Here is a 23,192-nt window from a genome sequence, read left to right as displayed (position 1 = left end):
TCAGGATGGGTGAAGGTAAGCACTGTGCAGAAGGAGATCTTGCTGAGGAGCACGTCCTGATGGTCACTGTGTTTGGTGGGAAGATGTCCCCAAAGAGATCAGGTCTTAATCCCTGAAACCCATGAATATTAGCTTATATGGCCAAATATGTTAAGGTCTTGAGATGGGGAGATTATCTTGGATTATGCAGATGGGCCCCAAATGAAATCACAAGTGTCCCTATAAGAGAGAGGGAGATTTTTAGACAGGAACAATGTGACAGTGGAGGCAGAGACTGGAATGATGTGACCCCAAGCCAAGGATTGCTGGCAGCCACCAAAAGCTGTAAGAAGCAAGGAGCATAGTCTTCCCTAGAGCCTCTGGGGCTCTGCCAACACCTTGATTTTGGCCAGTGAAACTAATTTTGGACATCTGGCCTCAAGAACTCTGAGAGAATAACTCCTAAACAGCCACTCGTTTTGTGGTCCTTGTTACAGCAGCCCCGTAACTCATACAGACATGTGCTAAAGAGCAGAAGATAAAGTGAAACAGAGAGTCGGAGCGATGGATGGGACGGGTGGAACAGCTCTGAAGATCCATCCTGAAATTTTCAGACAGAGGTTGGCCTTGGTCGAGACCCCACGGGCTCACTGCTGTGCGTGCTCTGGGAAGTTCAGAAGTCAGGTGTGTAGCATCCCTTTCCCCGGAAAGGACTGTGGTTCTTCACACTCATGCCGACTTATTTCTGAGCTGTTTCATCATCCTGGAGCCCAGAAGGGCTGCTGGCCCCAGATCTGGCTGCACTTAACTACCTCAACTGGCTTCTATAGGGAGGCCAGGGAGGCCCTGGCTGCACAGGGCTAGAGTGGCAGCACTGGCTCTGGAAATGCAGGCCCAGGCACGAGAACTGACGTGAGGGTCTCCCCATGGCCCTGGGCCTGCCCTTTGCCCACCCCACAGGAAGCAGCAACCACCCCCATTAGATGTGAGTCCCCTTCGTGGGGCTGAAAAGGCTCCTACCTGCACTTCGTAATGTAGCTCCAGAAGGCTCAAAGATCACCACCTGTTTTCCATTCCAGACGGCAACAGCATCCTACAAAGAACCACGGAAATTAAAAAGCAACCGGCCGTCTGGGCCTCGTTGTCCCGAATGACCCTAACAACCGACCAGGTCTTCTGTCTACTTTGATGATCCCGCCCAAGCCCATGGTCACCCTGGCAGTGACCTTGGTGGCGAACACTCCGCTGATGTACATGTCTGTACGCAGGCTGTGCGTCACCCCCGTGGACAGGAAGGACACGCTGAGTAGGCTCGGGGAGACCTGCACCGCGGCCACCTGCTGGTGGAAGTGGGACGACATGGCCTGCTCGCGGAGGATGAGCACGGAGCTGATGCTGTTCACTGCCAGGAGGCTCTTCCTGGAGCCCCACTTCATTCCCACGTTGAGAGACAGAACCCAAGGTGCGAACAGAAAGGAGAGGTGCAGTCAGAGCAACGTTATAAGTACGAGGATTCATAAACAATTTCCAAGCACTATTTCTTCTTCTTGTTTAAAAACATGATTTAAAAAACTTATAAGTATAAAATGTGTAATTTGTAGAAAAACTTTAAAATAACAACACTCAGAGTTTAGATCCAGCAGGTAAACTTGTGTGGTTGTTCTCGCTCATGTCTATCCTGACTGGTTGAGCATCTTCTAGAGTTTACTTTACTGACATGAACTTAGGGGCGTCTATGTTTTATAAATGGAAAGCAAATTTACACACTGTAGTGAACTATCCAGACTTCCTCTAGTGATGTCAAGTACCACTTTCATAATTTCATATTAAACTTCCAAATCCATACAAATCCGTTTCTGGATTTCTAACTTTACTCCACTGATATATTTATCCATTCCTGAGTAAGCATGCCGCATTAATTGCTATACCTGTCAGATATATTCTGGTATAGGATACAGAAATGGTCTGGTTCTTTTAAATTTTTTTCTTGGCCATTTGCTCTCCCAAATGAGTTTAGAATTATTGTGTTGAATTCCCCCAGCAAAAAAACCCCCAAAAAAACTCCTTATTTTCACTGGATAAACATGTAATTTTTTGTAGGTTTATTTGGAAAGAAATAATTACAAGATTGAGGCTTCTCTCTGAGGAACATGGTCTATTGAGTCAATTTTTCTTTTACGTCTTTCAAGAAAGTTAGTGTGGCTCTTACTGTTATTTAAAATGGGCATTTCTTTCATTACCACTGAGGTTACATGTTTTCCATGGATTCTACTAACCACCCTTAGGTAAATTATCTGCACTCTCCTTCATCACTTATCCATTTACATTCTTTTCTTTTCGGCCGCACAGTGCAGCATGCAGGCTTAGTTCCCCAACCAGGGATCGAACCCAGGCTCCCACAGTGAAAGCACCGAGTCCTAACCACTGGACCGCCAGGGAATTCCCTCCATTGGCATTCTTAATATTTTTCTTATAAATGTGAGTGTTTTTCATGTCCTTTATTCTAAGATATCACTAAAGGTAAGATGAGCCATCAGTTTAAAACAGCACCTTTCTTCTCCCACAAAAAACAAAAATACTTTCAATGTACACATCAACTGGGATTGGTATTCAAATGAAGAAAAAAACTATGCATTGAAAATTGGGAAAATTTGGTGTTTTAGAGATTAACCCTTTAAAGTTAATATTTACCCAGCTCAGTTTTCCTTTCATCCCAGCCTTCCTGTTCACATGCCCAGTGTGACATGTTCTTATGGACTCAACCTTGTCCCTCTGCTTTTGCAACTTCTTTTATTACTTAAAATCTAAGAAAGTTACACTTTCTCTACAGATCTGATTATATTCTGTGTTTTTAGCCAGTTATTCTGACCCAACTTTTAATTTTTTTAATTTTATTTTCATTTTTTAACAGGTGGACCATTTTTAAAGTCTTTATTGAATTTGTTACAATATTGCTTCTGTTTTATGTTTTGGTTTTTTGGCTGCAAGGCATGTGGGATCTCAGTTCCCCGACCAGGGATCGAACCCACACCCCCTCCATTGGAAGGCGAAGTCTTAACCACTGGACCGCCAGGGAAGTCCCTGACCTAACTTTTAAAAATATTTAACTCGTTAATTCATCCAGAAACTATGTTTATTTATGACCTAAGATGAGGATCTAAAAGTAATTCCCAAAATTGCTCTAAGGTATCACTAAACTGTTTACCATGTAAGTTTTCATTTCCTGATTAGTACAGATTAAGTAAACTTTATCTTAAAAAATTCAGGAACTTCCCTGGCGGTCCAGTGGTTAAGATGTCGCACTTCCACTGTAAGGGGCGTGGGTTCGATCCCTGATTAGGGAACTAAGATCCTGTGTGCCACTTGGTGCAGCCAAAAATTAAAAAAAAAATTCACACAGAGCAGATCTGAGAGGCAAGTTCCAGAAAGGCAGGTGAGAAGCCCCGAGGACATAACAGGCATAACTGGTGAAAATTATGAAAACACAACCATGTACTTCTCTGGGAATTGGGCACAGAGTAAATGAAGAAAGACTTATTAAAGAAAGTCTACTAAGTCTGGTAAGAAGAGCAGAGTCTGTGGCAGGTGAGCTCGGCAGGCAGGTTTGGCCAAGAAACCAGGGCTCCCTTTCCTCCGGCATTTTCCTGGGAGGGGCAGCTGCCAGCATCTCTCACTCCCCCAGCTCCGGCACAGAGGCCAGGTCCAGGTGGGTCGGAGGGAGGCTCTGCATCAGGAGCGGGAGCCAGACGATATTGGGCCCCCAGGCCCTCGCCCCAGCTTGCTCCTCTCTGGGAGAGGCCATCCGGGACCAGAGGCTCCTGTGCCCAGCTCCCAGCTCCCAAAGCAGGGTGTCACCCCAGAAAGCCAGCTACTCTCCCCACTACCAGGCTGTGGAGCAGTGACTCAGAAATCTTTTCCTGAGGGGAAAGGCAGTCCACAAGAACAGCAAGCTCCCCGACAGAATGACTTTGTTTGAAACAGAATATGGGCAAGTTCAAGCCTCAGGATGACCAGAAAACAGTGGAGTTTTGGAGCACTAAGAGGAAGCTGGGGCGGGAATTCCCTGGCGGTCCAGCGGTTAGGACTTGGCGCTTCCACTGCTGGGGTGCAGATTCAATCCCTGGTCGGGGAGCTAAGATTCTGCAAGTCGTGCGGCACAGCCAAATAAATAAATAAATAAATAAGATAAATAGATGATAGAGATAAATGGACAGGTAGATAGATTTAAAAAGATAAATATAGATTACTACAGATCCACAATCCCTTATCTGTAGTTCTGAAACCCAAAAGGCCTTTAAAAATATTTTACTGTTGTTATTTTTTATCTTAATTTGAATAACTGACAAAAATAGGTTCAGAGCAATTACTGCCTCCAATTCTGCAGAAAATGAGTGCACCCAGCGCCCCGTCGAGGTGTACCTTTATCTGCGTGATGTTTCCTTCGAGCTCAGTGGGGATCTGAAGGGTCCACCTGTCTTTGCCCTCCACCCCTTGGCTGCTCTGGGGGCCTGGCACTTTTCTCCACATGGCTACGCGCCCTTTATCGGTACCTGCTGCCAGAAGACCTGTAGGTAAAAAGAAAGTTCACATCGAGTTGAAAAGGGATAAAAACAGCAGCAAGCTCCCTTCTCTGACCACCCTCTCTAAAATACCAGCCCGTCAGCCCTCCGTCCAGGACCTGCCCAGCCTCTTACCTGGCCGTGTCTTCCTTAGCAGGAGTTCACTACTCGCAGTGACACAGTGTGTACATGTGTGGATGGGGGATTGGGGGGGGTGCTGCTTGCTCTCTGGTTTCTCCCATGAGAGAGGAGCCTGCCTGCCTGTGTTCAGGGCTGCTTTCCCAATGCCAGACAGCACTTAGCACTCAGCGGGCACGAAAGTGCTGCTCTGGTGCATCTCCTATTCTTTCTGTCATATTTGTGTGTGCGTGTGTGTACACATACGCACATCCACGTACACATATATATTTAATGTTTCTCACACTGACTTTTTCTTGAGGTTTCAGGAGGAACAGACACCAATTCACACAGCCAGGCTGGTCACATTCCTGACCAAACTCCTTGACCACTACGTGGGACAACACAGCTTTCCTGCCTCTTTTTTGCTCTTGGCTGACTGTACTCGAGTGACTGACATAGTTGTAACTGAGGTATGCTTCTTAGAACAGCCCTGAGTTACACGTCATCACAGTGCAGCCCAGAGCAAAGCCTGAGGTGGGCTCTCCCTCTGACGCTGGGAAGTCTCACCTTTGACTCTACAGTAAGAAACACAGTTCATATTCTCTCCTTTTTCAAAACCAAACTTCTCCTCTGGACTCAGTACGTAATTCTCTCCTCGTTCTAAATCCCAGAATCTACAAGGCAAGGAGGAAAGTCCCACGGGGGGACTGTGTTAGTGGGCTTCCCTCAGCTGTGAGGGTCTTGTTCAACTCGCAGAGCAAACTTTAAAAATCAGGAAAAAGACACGGCCCTTTGGACTCTGAGAAGAAAAGCATGTCGTTGCTACGTTACCTATGTTACGTCTTGTTCATAACAAAGGGAGCAGTTGTTAATAAAAGAGGGTTCCTGTGTGACACCGGGTCACGATGAGAACAAAGGAACTCCAAGCACCCAACCAGGGAGAACCCCTGAATGTCACATGAGCTAAAGCAGCCGGACCCAAGAGAACACAACACGGGATTCCATCTACCCGGGGATCAAAAAGGCAGGCAGACGTCAGGACAGTGTGACCGCTGTGGGTGCGGACGGAATACCTGGGGTCTCTGATATGTTCTGTTCTTCCATCTCAGGGCTGGTTACATGGATGTGCCCAATTAGTAACACTTCGTCATAATTTGTGCATTTTTCTATATGTATGTTACACTCCAATACAAAGTGTACTCAAGAGACTGTGTGGGACAGAATTTTCAACCCCAGCGCTCTCTGCAGAGTCGGGATCTCACCTGAGGACCGCCTCCCCAGTGGCGGTCACAAGAAGGCTGCCGTTGATCAGGGCGACGTTTGCCCGGCGACCCATATTTCCACTCAGCTTTACCTGCACAACAACAACCCGAAAGGAGCACGTCGCCCTTGTCGAGACCAGGTCCCTGTTCAGCAGCTGGACTTTCTGTTTGGCAGTGACTCCCCGCAGACTCACCAAGCGGAGGAAGTGAGGGTGGCTGTGGACACTTAGAAGGGCAGCCCCAGCCTTTCAGGCCAAAGCAGTGACCACTGCACATTACGTAGTTAATGACAGGGGTGCCCCACGTTGGGTGAGGCAGCTTGTCACAGCCTGTGTGCAGAGCAAACCTGCCAGCAAGGGGCTGAGGGGGGATTTGAACCCAGGTTCACAGGACTCAGTGACCACATTTCAACTGCTGTGTAGACAGAGGTGCACAAAGGACCCCTGAACACCGACTTTTCTGTATCGACCAGAGCATCTTAGGGAAGGTTCGGAGTCCTCTGAGAACCATAGAATCCTTGGGTGTAAACCAAGAAAGTGGCAGGAGAGCGGCATGCAGTCCTCAAGGAGCTGCACGCACTGCCTGACCAACACCCAATGCCCCAGGCCTCCTAACGTCCTCCCGCAAGTGAGTGCCCCGGCCCGGGGCGAGGCACCCATGTGGATGGCAGGGCATCCAGAGTTGTGATTGTCACACACCCCTCGGATAAAGCAATGCATATGTGTGGGCCAGCGGTAGTGTCAGAGAGGGAACACTGGTGACAACCCTCAAGGTCTGCACATAGCCAGGAGTCCCCGCCACAGCCCCCTACCTCCCGTGGCTCTGAGAGGCCCCGTCTCCTGGTGTCTCCCCAACCTGTGACCGCAATGGTGCACAATAAATAAGGTGCTAAAGCTCTGGTGGTGGCCCTGAGACACAGACTCCTCAACCAAAACGAAGGGGTGTGTGAGGCGGGCAAGAGAGGCTGGAGACCCCCTGGGGCACCCCCCCATCACCTCCTCACCTTCATCACCTCCTCGGCCACACCCTCGGGCATCACCGTGAACAGACACAGCAGCAGGCTCTCGGTGACTGCCACCAGCACCTCTCTCTTCTCCAGGTAGAACAGCGCCTGAATGGAGCTGTCCGTGGATGCCACCCGGGCCGTCCTGCCCTTCTCGTCCACGTAGTGCACGGTCCCTGCGGGAAAGCGACGTGTCCATCGAGGCTGGACACTCCCCGGGAGCCATTCTACCTACTTAGGGACACTTTCAATGTAAACATCTTCATCATAACCATTTACAAATAAGCCATTTTAAAAACACTGGCACATGACCCATGCGTCCGCCATCTCTGGGTCAGTCCAGCCTGGACCCCTGTGTCTGCCATCCTCCCTCCACCACTGTCCAGCGCTCACACTGACCACCCTCCTGATGCACAGCCTCCATGCTCTGGTCATCTCAGTCCCCTAGGCACACGTCCGTCACCCATCTGCTGGGGCCTTAACTATGACCCTCCCCGGAGCCTCGGCCTGCACCCTCCATCCCGGGTACCGGGTATCGCTGGCTGGCGTCTGGCCTGCACCCTCTTGCCTTCCCCATGCCCTTGCCTCGGCCCCAGGGCCCCTCCCAGCCTGGATACCCTCCTCTTGCCCCCGAGCTGTCTCCTGGTTCTGCTTTCAGGCTTCTGAGCACGGTGGCAGCACCTCCTGTGAGTTCTCGGGATTGGGTTCATTCTGCTGCTCTCGGGAGCCTCCTCACCCTCCACGCCGCCTCCCATCTCACTCCCAGTGGACAACTTGAGTTCTTATTAAGCTTAAAGGTTCAAGGTTGTATGGAGGCTAATCATAACAGTAACTAGTACTTACTGAGCACAGATGTGTGCAGGCTCCATGTGCAGAGGCTCTGGGGGCAGGTACTATCCTGATCCCCACTGTACATGTTCGGAAGCTAAGGCACAAAGATACCGGATCATCTGCCCCAGTTGCACGGCCGCTGAGCGGGGGCAGCACTGACACTCCCTACAGAGCCAGGCCTCCAGTCGCCACGTCTCCTTCCTCCCTCAGGGCCCCCGCCGCCCCCACAGTGCCCACATTGGGTCCCTCCAACTCCCCTCTCTACTTTTAAACTGACAAATGCCCCAGCCCCTCCCAGCTGTCACCTGTCATGGTTAAGCTGCCTGGCCACACACGTCCTCGAACCCCATCACCCCAGGAAGGGCCCCTTTCCCATGGGGGAAGGCACTCATGAACGTCTCGTGAGTGTACGAGACCCTCTATCTCTCTGAGCCTCACTGCATCTACTGGCCGCCGCCTGCCTCCTAGCATACCGCGGGGGAGCCGTGTTAAATGAGCATGGATGGCCTGGCCCTGCCGGGGCTGCTGGTCCAGCGTGCCCCGGTCACACCCACCCCAGAGCTGAGCCCCGCTGCTGGCTTGGAGACCATGCCGGGTACCCCTGGCATCAATTCATCTGAGGCTGCACATCCTGGACAGCTTCCTCCTGAAAAACCTTCAAATGCAAATAAAGCTCAATTTGTCTCTATCAGGTCAAGGTGAAGCCACCCTTTGGATCCTGGATAAACACCTGCACAAGCCGGCTAAGGCATCCATCTGGGAGTGGCGCACAGCCTGCAATTTTATGCAGAAATGCCATCCATTCGCTTATAATCTCCCAGACACTCGGAAACACTGCAGTGTCCCCAGACCCCAACCTGAGTGTCTTACCATCGGTCAAGCTGACAAAGAATGAGAGTCCCTCTTGAGGTCCCATTTTCAGGAAACTTCCAAAGCCACTCTTCCTCCAGTTAAACTTGTCCAGGGCTTTCTCATCACCACTCACAGCAGCCTTTGCCAACTGAACGAGGTCCCTAAGAGCAAATGTGACAGAGATTCCTCGTTGCTCCCTGGACGAAGGTGGTATAACCACAGAGGAGACCCCTCCAGTGTCAGGAGGAGCCACATCCCCGGGCCCGCCAGCCACCACCCGAGCTCTACTTACTCGCCGGGAGGGGGGAGCCGGAAGATGCAGTGAGTGAGGTGTTTTCCATACTCGTGTTTCAGCAGCGATGCCCCTTGTACTCGACCCCTTTGGTCCAATTTCCATAAGAGCAGGACACCAAGCTGGAAAACCCAAGGTCACATTCTTAGCAAGTGACTGGTGGAGGGTGAGGGTGACACTGTGCAACAGAGCATGGGCTTACTCCTTTTTTTCTTTTAAAATTATACTACTAATGGGCTTCCCTGGTGGTGCAGTGGTTGAGAGACCGCCTGCCGATGCAGGGGACACGGGTTTTGCCCCGGTCCGGGAAGATCCCACATGCCGTGGAGCGGCTGGGCCCGTGAGCCATGGCCGCTGAGCCTGCGCGTCCGGAGCCTGTGCTCCGCAACGGGAGAGGCCACAGCAGTGAGAGGCCCGCGTACCGCAAAAAAAAAAAAAAAAAAAAAAGTTATACTACTACTATACGTGTGCCATGAAAAACTCAAAACAATTCTAGTGTTCAATGAAGGAACCAGAAACTCCTCCCTGTGCCCCCTCCCATCTTCACTCCCTGGAGATAACAAGTGTCACACGTTCAGTTTTTAAAACAAATCTTTATTTTGGGATAGATTCAGATTTAAGGAAAAGTGGCAAAGATAGTTCAGAGAAGTCCCATACCTCACACCTAGCTTCTCCTATTACTGACCCTATATTACTGTGGCGCATGATACTAACTAAAGTTGGTGCTTTATTCACCTCTCCTCAGTTCTTCCTGCCCTGGGACCCTGTCCAGGCCCCACAGACATCTGGTCGCCCTGTCTCCTTGGGCCCCCCTGGGCTGGGACGGTGGCTCAGATGCCCCTGTTCTGGATGCCTGGACAGTGTTGAGGAGGACCGATCAGGGGTTTTGTAGTATGTCCCTCCGGCGGGATTTGTCTGATGTTTTTCTCATTGTTTTCGGGGTGGTGGGTTTGAGAGGAAGACCAGAGGTCAAGTGCTGCTGTCAACACGTCGGATCAGGGGTCCCTGCCCTCGGCGTGACCTGTCTGCTGAGGTCATGTCTGTGACCTCCCTCACTGGAGAGTTTCTTCTTCCTTCCATCCTATCCTGCCTGGAAGGAAGTCACTGTGTGCAGCCCACACATAGGAAGGGGAGTTATGTCTCACCTCCCAGATCATCTGGAGAGATATGCCTCTTGTCCACCATTTACTGATTTATTAAATCATAGATTTACATCAATATGGACACATGGATGGACCCATGGATATTTATTTTCTACTCTGGGTTATGACCCAATATTCCCTTGTTTGTTTAGATACTCAAATTGTTCCAGCTCTGCCATCGGGAGTTCTTTCCTCCAGCTCTGTTGTCCCTTCGATGCGCCCGTCGCTGTGGGTTTGTGAGCACCTCCTCACGTCCTGGCCTACAGATCCTCTGGGCTTGCCGTCCTGCCCCAGCCCGAGGATCAGCCATTTCTCCAAGGAGCTCTGGTTCCTTTTATTGGAAGAAACCAACAGAAACCAAGATCTGGGTGCCAGGTGTACTATATGTTCAACGTCAAAGTCATCAGAATCTCAAATTAATGGCTCAGACAACTGCTAGAAAAGTTCAAGTTGCGGGGACGACGACTTGGTCCAGGAGCAATTTTCCAGGAGGGCTTCTGGCTGGGACAAGCTAAGCTTTGTCAAATGGCAGTGTTTCCCTCGAACCCTGAGGCCGCTTTGCTGCGTTGCCCAAGCAGTCCTCAAGGTCTGTTTCCTGCTCACGGTCAGATGGGTGTTTTAGCAGACAGTGAGGTCATCTTCCCACCCTTCTTTCAAGCCGCTTTCATTCCAATACCCCCAATGCTGGGTAACATTGCTTTACTGTATATAAGAATATGATTTTCAAATAATGTGGGCCTTGGGACGTCCCTGGAAGCCCAGTGGTTAAGACTCCACGCTTCCACTGCAGGGGACACGGGTTCGATCCCTGGTCAGGGAACTAAGATCCTGCATGCTGTGTGGCACTGCCAAAAAAAAAAAAAAAAAAAAAAAATGTGGGCCTTAAAAAGCAACTTGTACAGTGGACCTCTAAGAGAAGTATATAAGATCAGAAATAGTATGTAACACGAGTATATATAGAATTCAAATCATATATTATTATACAGATTCTGCTTGACTTTGCCAGCTTTATAAAGATAAGAATAAAAACATTGGGGCTTCCCTGGTGGTGCAGTGGTTGAGAATCTGCCTGCCAATGCAGGGGACACGGGTTTGATCCCTGGTCTGGGAAGATCCCGCATGTTGCAGAGCAACTAAGCGCGTGCGCCACAACTACTGAGCCTGTGTGCCACAACTACTGAGCCCGCGTGCCACAACTACTGAGCCCGCGTGCCACAACTACTGAAGCCCATGCGCCTAGAGCCCATGATCCACAACGAGAGAAGCCAGCACAGTGAGAAGCCCGCGCACTGCAACGAAGAGTAGCCCCCGCTCGCCGCAACTAGAGAAAGCCCGCGCGCAGCAACAAAGACCCAACACAGCCAAAAATAAATACATAAAATAAATAAATTTATAAAAAAGAATAAAAACATTATTGGTTTTTTTGTGTTTACAAATTACTCTTAAAATAACATTAAAAAAATAATGCTTGCAGAGTGAAACACACACATAAGGGCAGAAATGGGAAGGCTTCCTTCCCCGTCACCTAGCCTCCTTCCTAGAGGAGCCAGCAGTTGGGCCCTGCTGTGTGTTTTAGGCACACATGGCCTCTGTGGAGATGGCCTTCTGCTCCGCCCTGCAAGTACAATCGTCCAGCACTTAATTTTTCTTTTTCTTTTTTCTTTTTGGCCCGGCTGCGCAGCTTGCAGGACCTTAGCTCTCCAAACAGGGATTGAACACAGGACCCTGCAGTGAAAGTGCCGAGTCCTAACCACTGGACTGCCAGGGAACTCCCGTCCAGCACTTAATTATTTTTTTTTAATGTTGAGCCTTCTTTTAATTTATTTATTTTTATTTTTGGCTGTGTTGGGTCTTCGTTTCTGTGCAAGGGCTTTCTCTAGTTGTGGCAAGCGGGGGCCACTCTTCATCGCAGTGCACGGGACTCTCACTGTCGTGGCCTCTCTTGTTGCGGAGCACTGGCTCCAGACGTGCAGGCTCAGTAGTTGTGGCTCACGGGTCTGGTTGCTCCGTGGCATGTGGGATCTTCCCAGACCAGGGCTCGAACTCGTGTCCCCTGCATTAGCAGACAGATTCTCAACCACTGCACCACCAGGGAAGCCCCAGCACTTAATTTTTAACACAGTAAATGACTCTCTGTTTTATGAGTATACACGAGCTTCCAGCTGACAGCTCATTGGGCTCCCGAACACAAACACGAGCACTCAGCCCGTCCAGATCCTCCGACTGTTGGGCTGGGGAAGAAGTTGAAGGATGGAAACGTCCGGAGCCCCTGGAGCAGTGGTTTCTGCTCAGAATACTGCAGACCCCTGTTCTGATACAAGGACAGACAGACAGACACACACACACACACACATACGAGGAGGGGAGGCCACAGGAGGTCACCTCAGGTCTCCTGTAACCAGATAGACATGCAGACGCCAAGTAGAAGATGGCAAAGCAGATGCCTCTTCGGGGCCTCCTGCTCATTGCCCCTAAATTCTAAGTGGTTTTTGCACCTCTTACTACTCCTGAGGGGGGATCCTTTGTGTTCGGAGTGGTCTCTTTACTCGCTGCCATTTCTTCCAGGTCACTTCATTCAAATAACTTTATCCAGTAAGACTTGAAGGAAAAGCGAGAGCATCTCACCCTCAGGTGGGAAACCAGTCCCGTGCAGAGCAGGAGGTGAACGTGCTAAGGGACTAGTGTGAAGTTAGGGCTCCAGATACGACTGTCGGGACACATTGTCACTTCACACAGTTGGCTCACTAATGGTTTATCTCAGAGATCAGGAAGCGACTTGCCCTTTCCCTTGTGTAGGTGCACTTGCTCCTCGCCCTCAGCTCTTGTCCAGTAGGAGAGTGCGAGGGAGATGAGCCCTGGACACGCAGAAGCTCCCCGCTTCTTCACCAACCAAGTGTCTGCCTGGTGTCCTCTTCCAGGGATCCCCCACTGCCCCAGGCCCAAGGGTGGCTGCACAGGGGGCACCTGGCCCGAGCTGGACTTGGGACAGAGGAGGAAGGGCAGGTCATCTCTGGGGTGAAACTGGAGCGGGTGGATTCCTTTGTTTCCAGCAGCCTCCTGGACGGATGGCACAGGAGAGAGACGGCTGTGCAGGAAGGGGCCCTGAGAGGCGGATGCTGGCAGCAGACACCTCACTCGCGGTTCCGGATGTCGGAGCTCTGCTCCTGTCCCTGGAGACTGTGGGACACTCTGAGGGCTGCAGATTACATGTGTCTTCCTGCTTCAGCAGGCTTGGTTGGTCTCATGGCAATCAAACTGGGTCTCTGGTGGGAGACTGGAAAAGACCCTGGGCCAAGCCTGCGAGCAGGTGTCTCAGAGGTCAGTGCTCTGAGCGTGTCTGTTCATTTGTTATTACTTCTCTGCCTGAGTCCAGTATGAAATTAGGACCAGCACAGTTGTAGATTTTCTTAGAGAAGTGCTAGGTATTTCTGTTCTTAAATCCTGACTCCAAGACTTGGTCAGCACCAACCTGGGCTTTGTTTCGTGCCTGAGTCATCTACTCTGTTAGTTGCTTCTTAATAAAGGCAAGATGAGAATGATGGCATTCAATGACCCTGAATTCTTTATTCCTCTAGGGGATTTTCTGAGCAAGGAGGTGGGAAAAATCACCAAAGAAATAGGAATCTGGGGGCAGAGCAATGCCATTAGGTGGGAATAGACTAGAAAAATAGAAGAAAAATCCAGACAAAAGGATAAATAGAACAGTGGATGAGTGATATGAACAGAAAGGAAGTATAAATGGCTCTTCTAAGTAATACTCACCCTCAAGAAGAAGAGAAACACAAACTAGAACACAACCGATATAGCACTTTTCCAGGCAAAATTCTGAGCTTGGATACGACACGCCTGTGGGTTGGTGGGAGCTGGTCAAGCCCCATGGAGGGAGGTGTAGGGACACTCACCAAACCACAAGCGCATGCCCTGGATCCCACCTCCAGGAATTTCTCTAAACTTTCACATGTGCAAAAGGACAAAAGCATGAGGCCAGCCACCGTGTCCCTGTCCAGCAAAGGACTGGAGACCGTTTATCCACAGAGGCTGAGGAAGTAAATGATAACACGTTGGTGTAATGAAGGGCAGGTTAAAAGAGATCAAGGAGGTTCACCGTGCACCATGATAGAAAGACCTGGAAGATGCGGCATCAGGTGAAAAGCCAGAAACAGAACAGGGTGCACTGGGCACTGCCCTCATGTGAAAAGGACCGAGGAAGATAGGAAAGGGACGACGCCCTCCCTGTGAAGCTCCCAGCCAAGACGTTTAACCTAAAGCCAGTCATGAGGAGACAACCACACAGATCTAAACCAAGGGACAATCTACAAGGTAACTAGTCTGGACCCTTCAAAATGTTGATGTCATGAAAGACCAAAAAAAAAAAAAAAAGAGAGAGAAGAAAGAAAAGACAAGACCAGGGACCAGTTCTGATGAAGGAGACCAAAGAGAAATGGCGGCCAAACGCAAAGCGTGGTGCTTGGCTGGCTTCTGGGTAAGGACAAAATCAGCACAGACGTTACTGGTACAGCAGAAGAAGCTGTCACACCGATAGCACAGCAGTGGAAACCAGTTCATGGGCTTCACCCTCCTGAGCGTGACAGCACACGTGGTTACGCTCCTAGGAGATCGATGCCAAAGCACTTACGCATGAAGTATGATGCCTGTGACAAACTCTCAAATATGTGGGGAAAAAATACAGATACACAGAGAGAGCAGATGTGTCAAAACATTAACAGCTACTGAATTCATGGGAAGGGTACAAGGGTGTTGTTTGTACTATTTTTTCAACTCCCCTAAAGGTTTGAAATTTTTCAAAATTGGAAGTTGGGGAGAGAATGCATTGTGTGTTCCTGTGTGTACTGAAGGAGCGCTGGAGAGACTTGAAGAAGCTGTAGGTGCTGGAGGGTAGGCAAGGGGAGGGAGTGGATGGGGGTGGGGCTGGAGAGTCTTTCGAGTATATACCTTTTCGTATTTTTTTGAACTTTGAAACATGTAAATGTATTACCTTAAACATGTAAAATAAATAAACACATTGTACAATTTCTGCTGTCATTTTTGAATCAAACAGATCTAGACCAGGTTTCTCAGCCTGTGTACTGTTGACTTCTTGAGCTAGTAATTCTCTGCTGTGGGGTCTGCCCTGAGCATCAGAGGATGTTGAGCAGTATCTCTGGCCTCTACCCGCCAGATGCCAGTAGAAAGCACCCCCCCCCACCACCACCGTGACAACAAAAAATCTCCCCAGACATAGCAAAGTGTCCCCTGGGGGCAAACTGACCTGCTTAGGAAGCCCTGGGCCAGATGATCAGGACCAGGGACTCCTAGGCAATGAAGCGGTGTGCTCAGGGAAGGTGGGGTTTGGGGGTACATGAAGCACCACCCCATCTTTGTGAATGTACTTACCTAGAAACGTTCATTTAAAAAATTACAAACTTTTGCCACAGAGTGAGATGGTAGAATAAAACATTCAAACCTTCCTCCCAATATAAAACAAAATCTGCCATGACAGCCGACAAAATCAGTTGAACTCAGCAACCGCAAGTTTCTAATAATTTGGTCCCTAAGAGCATGGACAGGGCAATGCAGAGATCTGAAGTCAGTGTCTCAGTGTGTCTGCTCACCCTATCCCCCGACACCAGGCAGTTCCCGTTGGGGCTCCAGTTGAGGACGGTGATGTCGGCGGTTTGCGTCGGGGGCACTGCATGCTGCTCCTTGTCTTGCTTATTAAACGCAACCACTTCTCCGGTCTCCCAGCCAATAGCCAGGATCAGCCGCGTGGGGTGCCAGCAGAGGGAGGTGACCCGGAACGACCTCTCGATATGCGTGTCTGGCACGCACTCACCCTGTAACACACGAGGTAAATTCTTTATTTTACAGGGAGTGGCCGCTACTCTAAGAATTTCTGCCTCGTCAATGGAATGACATCAGCTAGAGGACATAATGAGCAGTTTGTTAAGGAAATATTCTATTTAGTTTTCATAGAAACACCCATCTTGCCTCAGCTGAACTATGAAAGCGTAAGGTAAATATTCAACTGACCCCATGGACCAGTTTATCAATAAAACTTTATTTACTTAAAATTTTTTTCCGTTTATTTTTATTTATTTATTTTTTTGGCCACGCCGTGTGGCTTGCGGGATCTTAGTGCCCTGACCAGGGATCAAACCTGGGCCCCATGCAGTGGAAGCTCTGAGTCTTAACCACTGGACCGCCAGGGAGTTCAATAAAACTTTATTTACAAAAAGAAGCAGTGGGCCAGCAGGTGAAGTGTGTTGACCCAAGGTTCTCAAAGTGTAGTGAGGTGACCCGAGAACGTTTTTGGGGTCTGTGACGCCAAAGTCATGTTCAGGATGATATGAAGACATGATCTGCCCCGTTAACTCTCATTCTCTCATGAGTGTACAGTGCAGTTTTCAGGAGCTCTGTGATGTGTGATGATGTCATTGCTGTGACAGCTAACTGAATACGTGCTGGTATATTCTTGTGTTTTCTAGAATTTTCTAAGGCAGTAGTTTTAAGGTATAAATGTGTTTTCAGAGATTAATTCAGTTTGTTCTCAGTACTTCTATTGGGCTCTTCCTAGTAAACTCAGTTACACCTGCTACATCTGTGACCTCATTATCATCCAATAAATCATTATTTTGAAATCCTAATGGTCTCCTTGTGCCAATTAGAAACACAGGAAGTACACTTTGTTTTGTACTAGTATACTTTAAAATTTCTAAAATTTAAAATTTTATCTAGGGAATTCCCTGGTGGTCCAGTGGTTAGGACTTGGCACTTTCACTGCCGTGGCCCGGGTTCAATCCCTGGTTGGGGAACTAAGATCCCACAAGCTGCGCAGTGCAGAAAAAAAAAATCTAAAATTGCTAATATTTTGGATTTAATAATATTTACTCTAAAGAAAATTTTATGATTCATATTGGAGAGCTGTCTGACTCCCAGAAGGGAGGCATCTACTCTGAAATAGTTGGCGACACTGTGCTTGGCACTGGGGCCAAATACTGACCCACACCTGGGATGAGACCAAGGTGAGCATACCAGGAGGGTTTGCCCTTTGTGGAGTATGAGGGGAGGGCTTGCTCAGGGGTTGGGGGGGACTGGTGGGCTAGAGCCGCAGGCTTGTAAGTCATCCACTGATAGATGGTAATGCAACCCCAGGAGGAGGAAATAGAGGGAGAAGAGGCCTGGATGTGCTCTGAGGGGGGCCAACGGCAGGCCTGTCTGGGACGGGGGGAAGGCTGGAGGGCCCGGCGGGGAAGGGGGTGGCCTGGATGAAGGGGGCTGGGTGAGGAAGACCCTCAGGTGTGCTCTCCGGAGGACCCTACAAGAGGGTGGAATGTGTGGAGGGCAGGGACAGCAGGACACGTATGTAGCCATCACTGATGAGTGTGGCTGCTTGGGTGAAATTTCAGGGGTGACATCAAGACTGCAGAGGGAAGAGGAGGGAGTAGGAAAGGAAATCCATCTTTCTTGGTGAAGTAGGAGGAGCGTCTAGAAAGTTTCTGTTATGAATTGAATTGTGCACCCCAAAAAGATGTGTTGAAGTCCTAACCCCTGGTACTTGTGATGTGACCTTATCTGAAAATAGGGTCTTTGCAGATGATCAAGTTAAGACAAGGTCATTAGAGTGGGCCCTAGTCCAGTATGACTGGTGCCCTTATGTGAGGAGGAAAGAGACATGGCCACACAGAGCAGGTGGCTGTGTGAGGATGGAGGGAGAGGCTGGAGTGATACAGGTCCCAGCCGAGGAGCACCAAGGACTGCTGGCTACACTGGAAGCTAATATGAAGCACGGAACAGATCCTCCACTAGAGCCTTCGGAGAGGACAGGGCCCTGCTAACCTGTGGTTGGAGACTTCTGGCCTCCAGAACTATGAGAGAATAAATTTCTGTTGTTTTAAGTCACCCAATTTGTGATAATTTGTTATGGTAGCTCCAGGAAACAAATAGTTTCAAATGGCCAATGGGAGGCTGGAGAGGGATGGACAGACAACCTTGCTGGTGACCATGAATTGACTGTGGATTCTGCCTTGAGCATTCCTAAATATGTCCCCAAAACTAAATGGCAGGGGTAAAAGAGTTATTCACATGATAGGGCTTTTATAATATTGGGAGTTTGGACCTCAGTGAGAAACACACACACACACACACACACACACACACACACGAACAAAAGAGAGACAAGAGCCAGAAGCTACTGCAGTCAGAATTGCTGCTTTCTGCACTCACTTGCTCCCGATATATATCCACACTGCCTCCTGAGGCTGTGCTAATGGAAGCGACTGCCAGGAATGGGTGAACGGGGTGCCAACTGATGTGGGAGGGAGACCCAACTGCATCTGGGGCTTCTATGCGGTGGTCAAAGTAGAGGGCCATGACAAAACGCGGGCCTGGTCAGGGCTGAAACCTGGAGGGAAAAGACAACCAAGTCCTGTTGGTCTTGAACAAAACAAAACTACTATATATAGAATTAGGAAAAAGAAGCATCACAAACCTACAAGACATTCGGCAACTTATCAGCACCCCTTCAGACCAATAACAGGCAATTTTATGTGGAAGAGGTCTCTAACAGGAAAAATATACAATTAGAGGCAAGGGACTAGACCTGAATGATGGAAAGGAATAACACATACTGCCATCAAAACAATACCTAAACAGATATTTAGGTCTCTAAATATCAAACATAGAATTACCATATAATTCAGCAATTCCAGTTCTGGATATATACCTAAAAGAATTGAAAGCAGGGATTTGAACAGATATTTGAACACAATATTCATAGCAGCATTATTCATAGTGAAAAGGTGGACACAACCCAAATGTCTATCAACAAATGAATGAATAAACAAAATGTGGTATATTCATACAGTGGAGTATTATTTAGCCTTAAAATGGAATGAAATTCTGACGCATGTTACAACATAGATGAACCTAGAAGAAGTGAAATAAGCCAGACACAAAAGAACAAATACTGTATGATTCACTTATATAATGTACTTAGAGTCATCAAATTCATAGAGACAGAAAGTAGATTGGTAGTTGACAGGGCCTGCTGCAGGCAGGGATGGGGTATTAGAGTTTATTGTATACAGGTTTCAGTTTGGGAAGATGAAAAAAATTCTGGATATGGATGGTGGTGATGACTGCACAACAATGTGAATGTACTTAATGCCGCTGCTGAACTGTATACTTACAAACGGTTAAAATAGTAAATCTTATATTATGTATATTTAACCACAACAAAAAAAACTGTGCAAAAAAGTTATCTAGCTCCTGCAAAATTCTATCATTAGAGTAGGGAATGGACTATGCCATTTGCTTTTAGCAATACAATAGTTGTATCAGAGGAAGCCATGAAGGCTCAGATTGGGTCTAGAGAGGGAAACTCTGTTCTTCCAGAAGCTAGAAGGCAGGTGGGTAGAAATGAACAGTCCCATTTCAAATGTTTATCTTTCTCTTATGAATATATACCCTGATATATACCCACCACAAGTTGAAGAGCAACCCATTCAGGACTCCTAGCGGAGTAGCTGGTCACTGGCCAGAGGAGCAGGGGGATTTGGGGCTGGAGTCAGGGGAGAGGGCAGGATCTGGGTCCTGCACACATCACTTAGGGGACATGCACACTGGTCAGGGCTCTGGCTTCCTTGAGTAAAGACCTCATGCAAATGTTCACACAGAGCCACTGACAACGAGACACACCAGGTTAAAAACTGGGCAGTCTAATGCAGCAAGGAAACCTTTTTTTTTTTTTTTTTTTTTTTTGCGGTACGTGGGCCTCTCACTGTTGTGGCCTCTCCCGTTTTGGAGCACAGGCTCCGGACGCACAGGCTCAGCGGCCATGGCTCACGGGCCCAGCTGCTCCGCGGCATGTGGGATCTTCCCGGACCGGGGCACGAACCCGTGTCCCCTGCATCGGCAGGCGGTCTCTCAACCACTGCGCCACCAGGGAAGCCCAAGGAAACCTTTTAAAGTGAATTTTAATATGTTGCATCCAATCAAGGGTCTAAATTCTGGGCTATGGGAAATTCTTATTCATGTTTAACAAGTTTACTTGCTGAAAATATGCCTTGGAAAAATGAGTAACATATTAATTTTGTTGTAATGATAGAGAAAGAATTATAATAGCACTTGAAAAAGTTAAACCTGATTTCCTCTATCTTTTATTTCAAACATAACTTTGTAATAAGCAAGTATGCTGAAAGATCTTTAAATTACCTTCTTCCTGCCTGGGGCTTTCCCAGAAGCTCTCTCCCTGACATCCCTGCTTTGGGTACTCAAGAAGCCTCTTTTCCACCATTGAGCTCTTGGACTTGATTTCTAGGTTGTCCAGTGCTTCTGCCCAGAGTCCTCATAGAACCCTGTATTTCTCCACTGCTGCATTCAGAGTTTACTGTAAATGTGTGTTTGACTGACCATCCTCCACTCCCTACCAGATTATCTGCCCCACAGCGTGAGGTGCCATCGGAGCATCCCCAGCCCTGAAACAGTTGTAAAAAGGGGGTTAGGGCTTCCCTGGTGGCGCAGTGGTTGAGAGTCCGCCTGCCGATGCAGGGGACACGGGTTCGTGCCCCGGTCCGGGAAGATCCCACATGCCAAGGAGTGGCTGGGCTCGTGAGCCATGGCCGCTGAGCCTGCGCGTCCGGAGCCTGTGCTCCGCAACGGGAGAGGCCACAACAGTGAGAGGCCCGCGTACTGCAAAAACAAAAACAAAAACAAAAAACAAAAAACAAACAAAAAAAACCCTCAGGGTCTCTAGAACATAAGGCGATTTGACAATATATAAATTTTGGGAAAAGAAAAGAATTCCATTTATTCTCACCGATTTGATTCTCTCACCTCCAGCGGTGCAAGGTCTTTACGCCTCCGTTAAACCACCTTCTGGGAAAGAAAATGTTAAGGTCTTTCAACTGAGCGGATCGTGGTACTAAGGATAATAACTTCAGTTGCATTACTGCTTGGAGATGCTGCGGGAGGGAACCAGAGGACTTAGAGGCGATGGCGGCAGAGTGGAGAGGTGTGGGGGCAGGCACTAGGCGCCACCCCGAAAAGCCTCACCACCGCCCCCACCACAGCCCCCGGGGCCTCAGCAGTGCAGGGTCATAGCTTCATCCCATGGACAAGAAGGAACGCCATCTCTGGTTTGGACCATGCGTGCGGTTCCCCGGGCCGCAGTACTGACAGCGCAGAAAGGTGGTTTTCTGATTCCCTCCCAGGCCCAGTGTTACCGCGAGCGCCTCCGGCGCCGCCTCCTCGCCACCGGGTCAGCTCCCCCGGGCCTCAAGCAGCCACGCGGCCCTCAGTCAGACCTGTCTGCGCCGGAGGTGGCCCTTGTCTCGCGCTGACCGTTCGGACGCCCGCCCCGCACCCCCAAGCCTCAGCCTGACCAGCCACGCGCTCGGGCGCTCGGCCCAAGCAGGATTTCTGGACGAAAATAATCCGGGAGGGAGCACGAAGGGAGTCCCGCGCACCTCGGCGTTGCCCTCCTCCCGGGCCCAGGCTCCGGGCCCCCGGAACCGCCCGACACCGCGAGCCGCCCAGGCCTCCCGAGCCCCTCCCCGGCCCCGCCTCGTCGTCGCCCTCCTCCCCGGCTCCCGGCCCCCAGACCCTCTGCTCCTGGGCCTGGGGCCGGGGACCGCACTCACCTTGGCTGGGCCGCAGCGCCGCCGCGCGTTGCCGGGACAACGGCTGCGAGCCCAAGGCGGATACAGCTGAAGCTGAGCTAGCGGACGCCGAGGCCGCCCGAAACTCCACGAGAGGCCGGAAAGAGCCGAAGACGATCGGGAATGTTCGTGCGGAGCCGAGGGCAGGATTCCTCCAGCGGGTGGCGAGCTCTGCGGTGCTGCAGGGCGATTTACCCCTTTCGCAGCCGCTGTCTAGACTTAAAAACGCTAGCTCGTAAATGGGGGCCAAGAGGCCACGATATGCCTTTCTGCGCAGAGAAGGGAAGCTGACAAATTCTTCTAGATGTGATAGGAATACACGGCCGGTTGGGGACCCGCTCCTGTAGTTACGTTTCCAACCGCGTAGGTCAGTTAGGTAGGAAGGCAGCAGAGAGACTGGGAAAGAGACGGAACGCCATCTTTAAGATTCTTTTCTCTCTGGTCAATCTTATTGCTGGGTCTTTTGGACCCTAAAAGGTTTGCTAGACTCTGCTATGTCTGCTTTGTCTCGAGGAGGGTGTCGTTCAAGAGAATTTATGAGTACAGCCAGTGGATTCAATATGGTTCCTTGAAGCTGTTAACTTATGACATGCCCTCAGTGCTTTGGGGGCCTTAGGGACGCCATTGGAGAGAAAATAGTAGCCAACGATACAAGTTCATCCGGTTAGAAACTAACCTGGTTTCTAACCCTGGCGGCAGACTGCATTCCCTAAGGCATTAGCAACGTGCTGCCCTGGCCTAACGGTCTGGTGGGTTAAACTAATTTTGGAAAAAAAAAAAAAGTAATGTCATTCATTTAAAAAACTATAGCAAAAAGCAGCAAAAAGGTCCACATTGTTAAACAAATAAAAAAATAATAGGAAATGTAGGTACTACCTAATCGGAGGAGCTAGGCGCTGGATCACACACATACAAGGAAAATTCTATTTTAAAAAAACCCATTTTCATAAACACTAGAATTTTATTGAATAAATTTGACATTTAACATTGCGTAAGTTTAAGGTATACAGAACGTTGCTTTGATACATTTGTATATTATATGATTAGCATGTAGAGATATTTATCACATTACATATAGTACAATATTACTGTCTATCCATTATACTGTGCATTAGATACTACTCTTTTCAAGTTTGTACCCTTAAACACTATCGCTCTTATCAGGGGCCATAAACACTAGAATTTAAAACACTCCTTTATCGCCGAAACGAAGAAAAACAACCTAAGTGCCCAGCAACAGCCGCAACGCTAAGGAACTTTAAAAGCATGCACTCAATTCAATAAAGGGTGTGTTTATCTGCCTCAGTTACACTTTTACACTTTTTCATTAAACCCCGGTTCGCGCCGGATTCAAGACTCAGAGCTCAGGCGGCGTTTTCTTCTCACGCATCCGTCAACACGGCCCGGGCCAATCACAGCCTAGGCTCTCATTCTATTGGCTGTCGATTCACCAATCCGGAGAGACGTACCAGTCCGCACTGCCGCGAGACTGGCG

General features: G+C 49.2%; 1 protein-coding gene across 10 annotated transcripts in view; it reads right to left on the bottom strand.

Moving 5' to 3' along the window:
- The window catches only part of IFT140 (intraflagellar transport 140), a 70,825-nt gene extending 49,039 nt beyond the window's left edge, over window positions 1–21,786 (bottom strand). For 3 of the 10 annotated variants that reach the window (XM_082644250.1, XM_082644258.1, XM_082644259.1), the window contains exons 1-12: window positions 21,680–21,786; window positions 20,857–20,915; window positions 18,264–18,441; window positions 15,653–15,874; window positions 8,899–9,020; window positions 8,625–8,767; window positions 6,924–7,099; window positions 5,921–6,012; window positions 5,226–5,332; window positions 4,399–4,544; window positions 1,206–1,409; window positions 1,000–1,072 (exon numbers count right to left, since the gene is read on the bottom strand). In XM_082644250.1, coding sequence (XP_082500376.1) covers window positions 1,000–1,072; window positions 1,206–1,409; window positions 4,399–4,544; window positions 5,226–5,332; window positions 5,921–6,012; window positions 6,924–7,099; window positions 8,625–8,767; window positions 8,899–9,020; window positions 15,653–15,874; window positions 18,264–18,410 — 1,432 coding nt within the window. In that variant the 5' untranslated portion in view covers window positions 18,411–18,441; window positions 20,857–20,915; window positions 21,680–21,786. The other 7 variants (XM_082644255.1, XM_082644256.1, XM_082644257.1 and 4 more) reach the window with 7 other exon arrangements.
- Window positions 21,787–23,192: the final 1,406 nt, after the last annotated feature.

This window comes from Mesoplodon mirus (assembly GCF_964341445.2).
Source record: "Mesoplodon mirus genome assembly, chromosome: 15".
In the NCBI taxonomy this organism is placed as follows: Eukaryota; Metazoa; Chordata; class Mammalia; order Artiodactyla; family Ziphiidae; genus Mesoplodon; species Mesoplodon mirus.
This window is presented reverse-complemented; position numbering and strand designations above follow the sequence as displayed.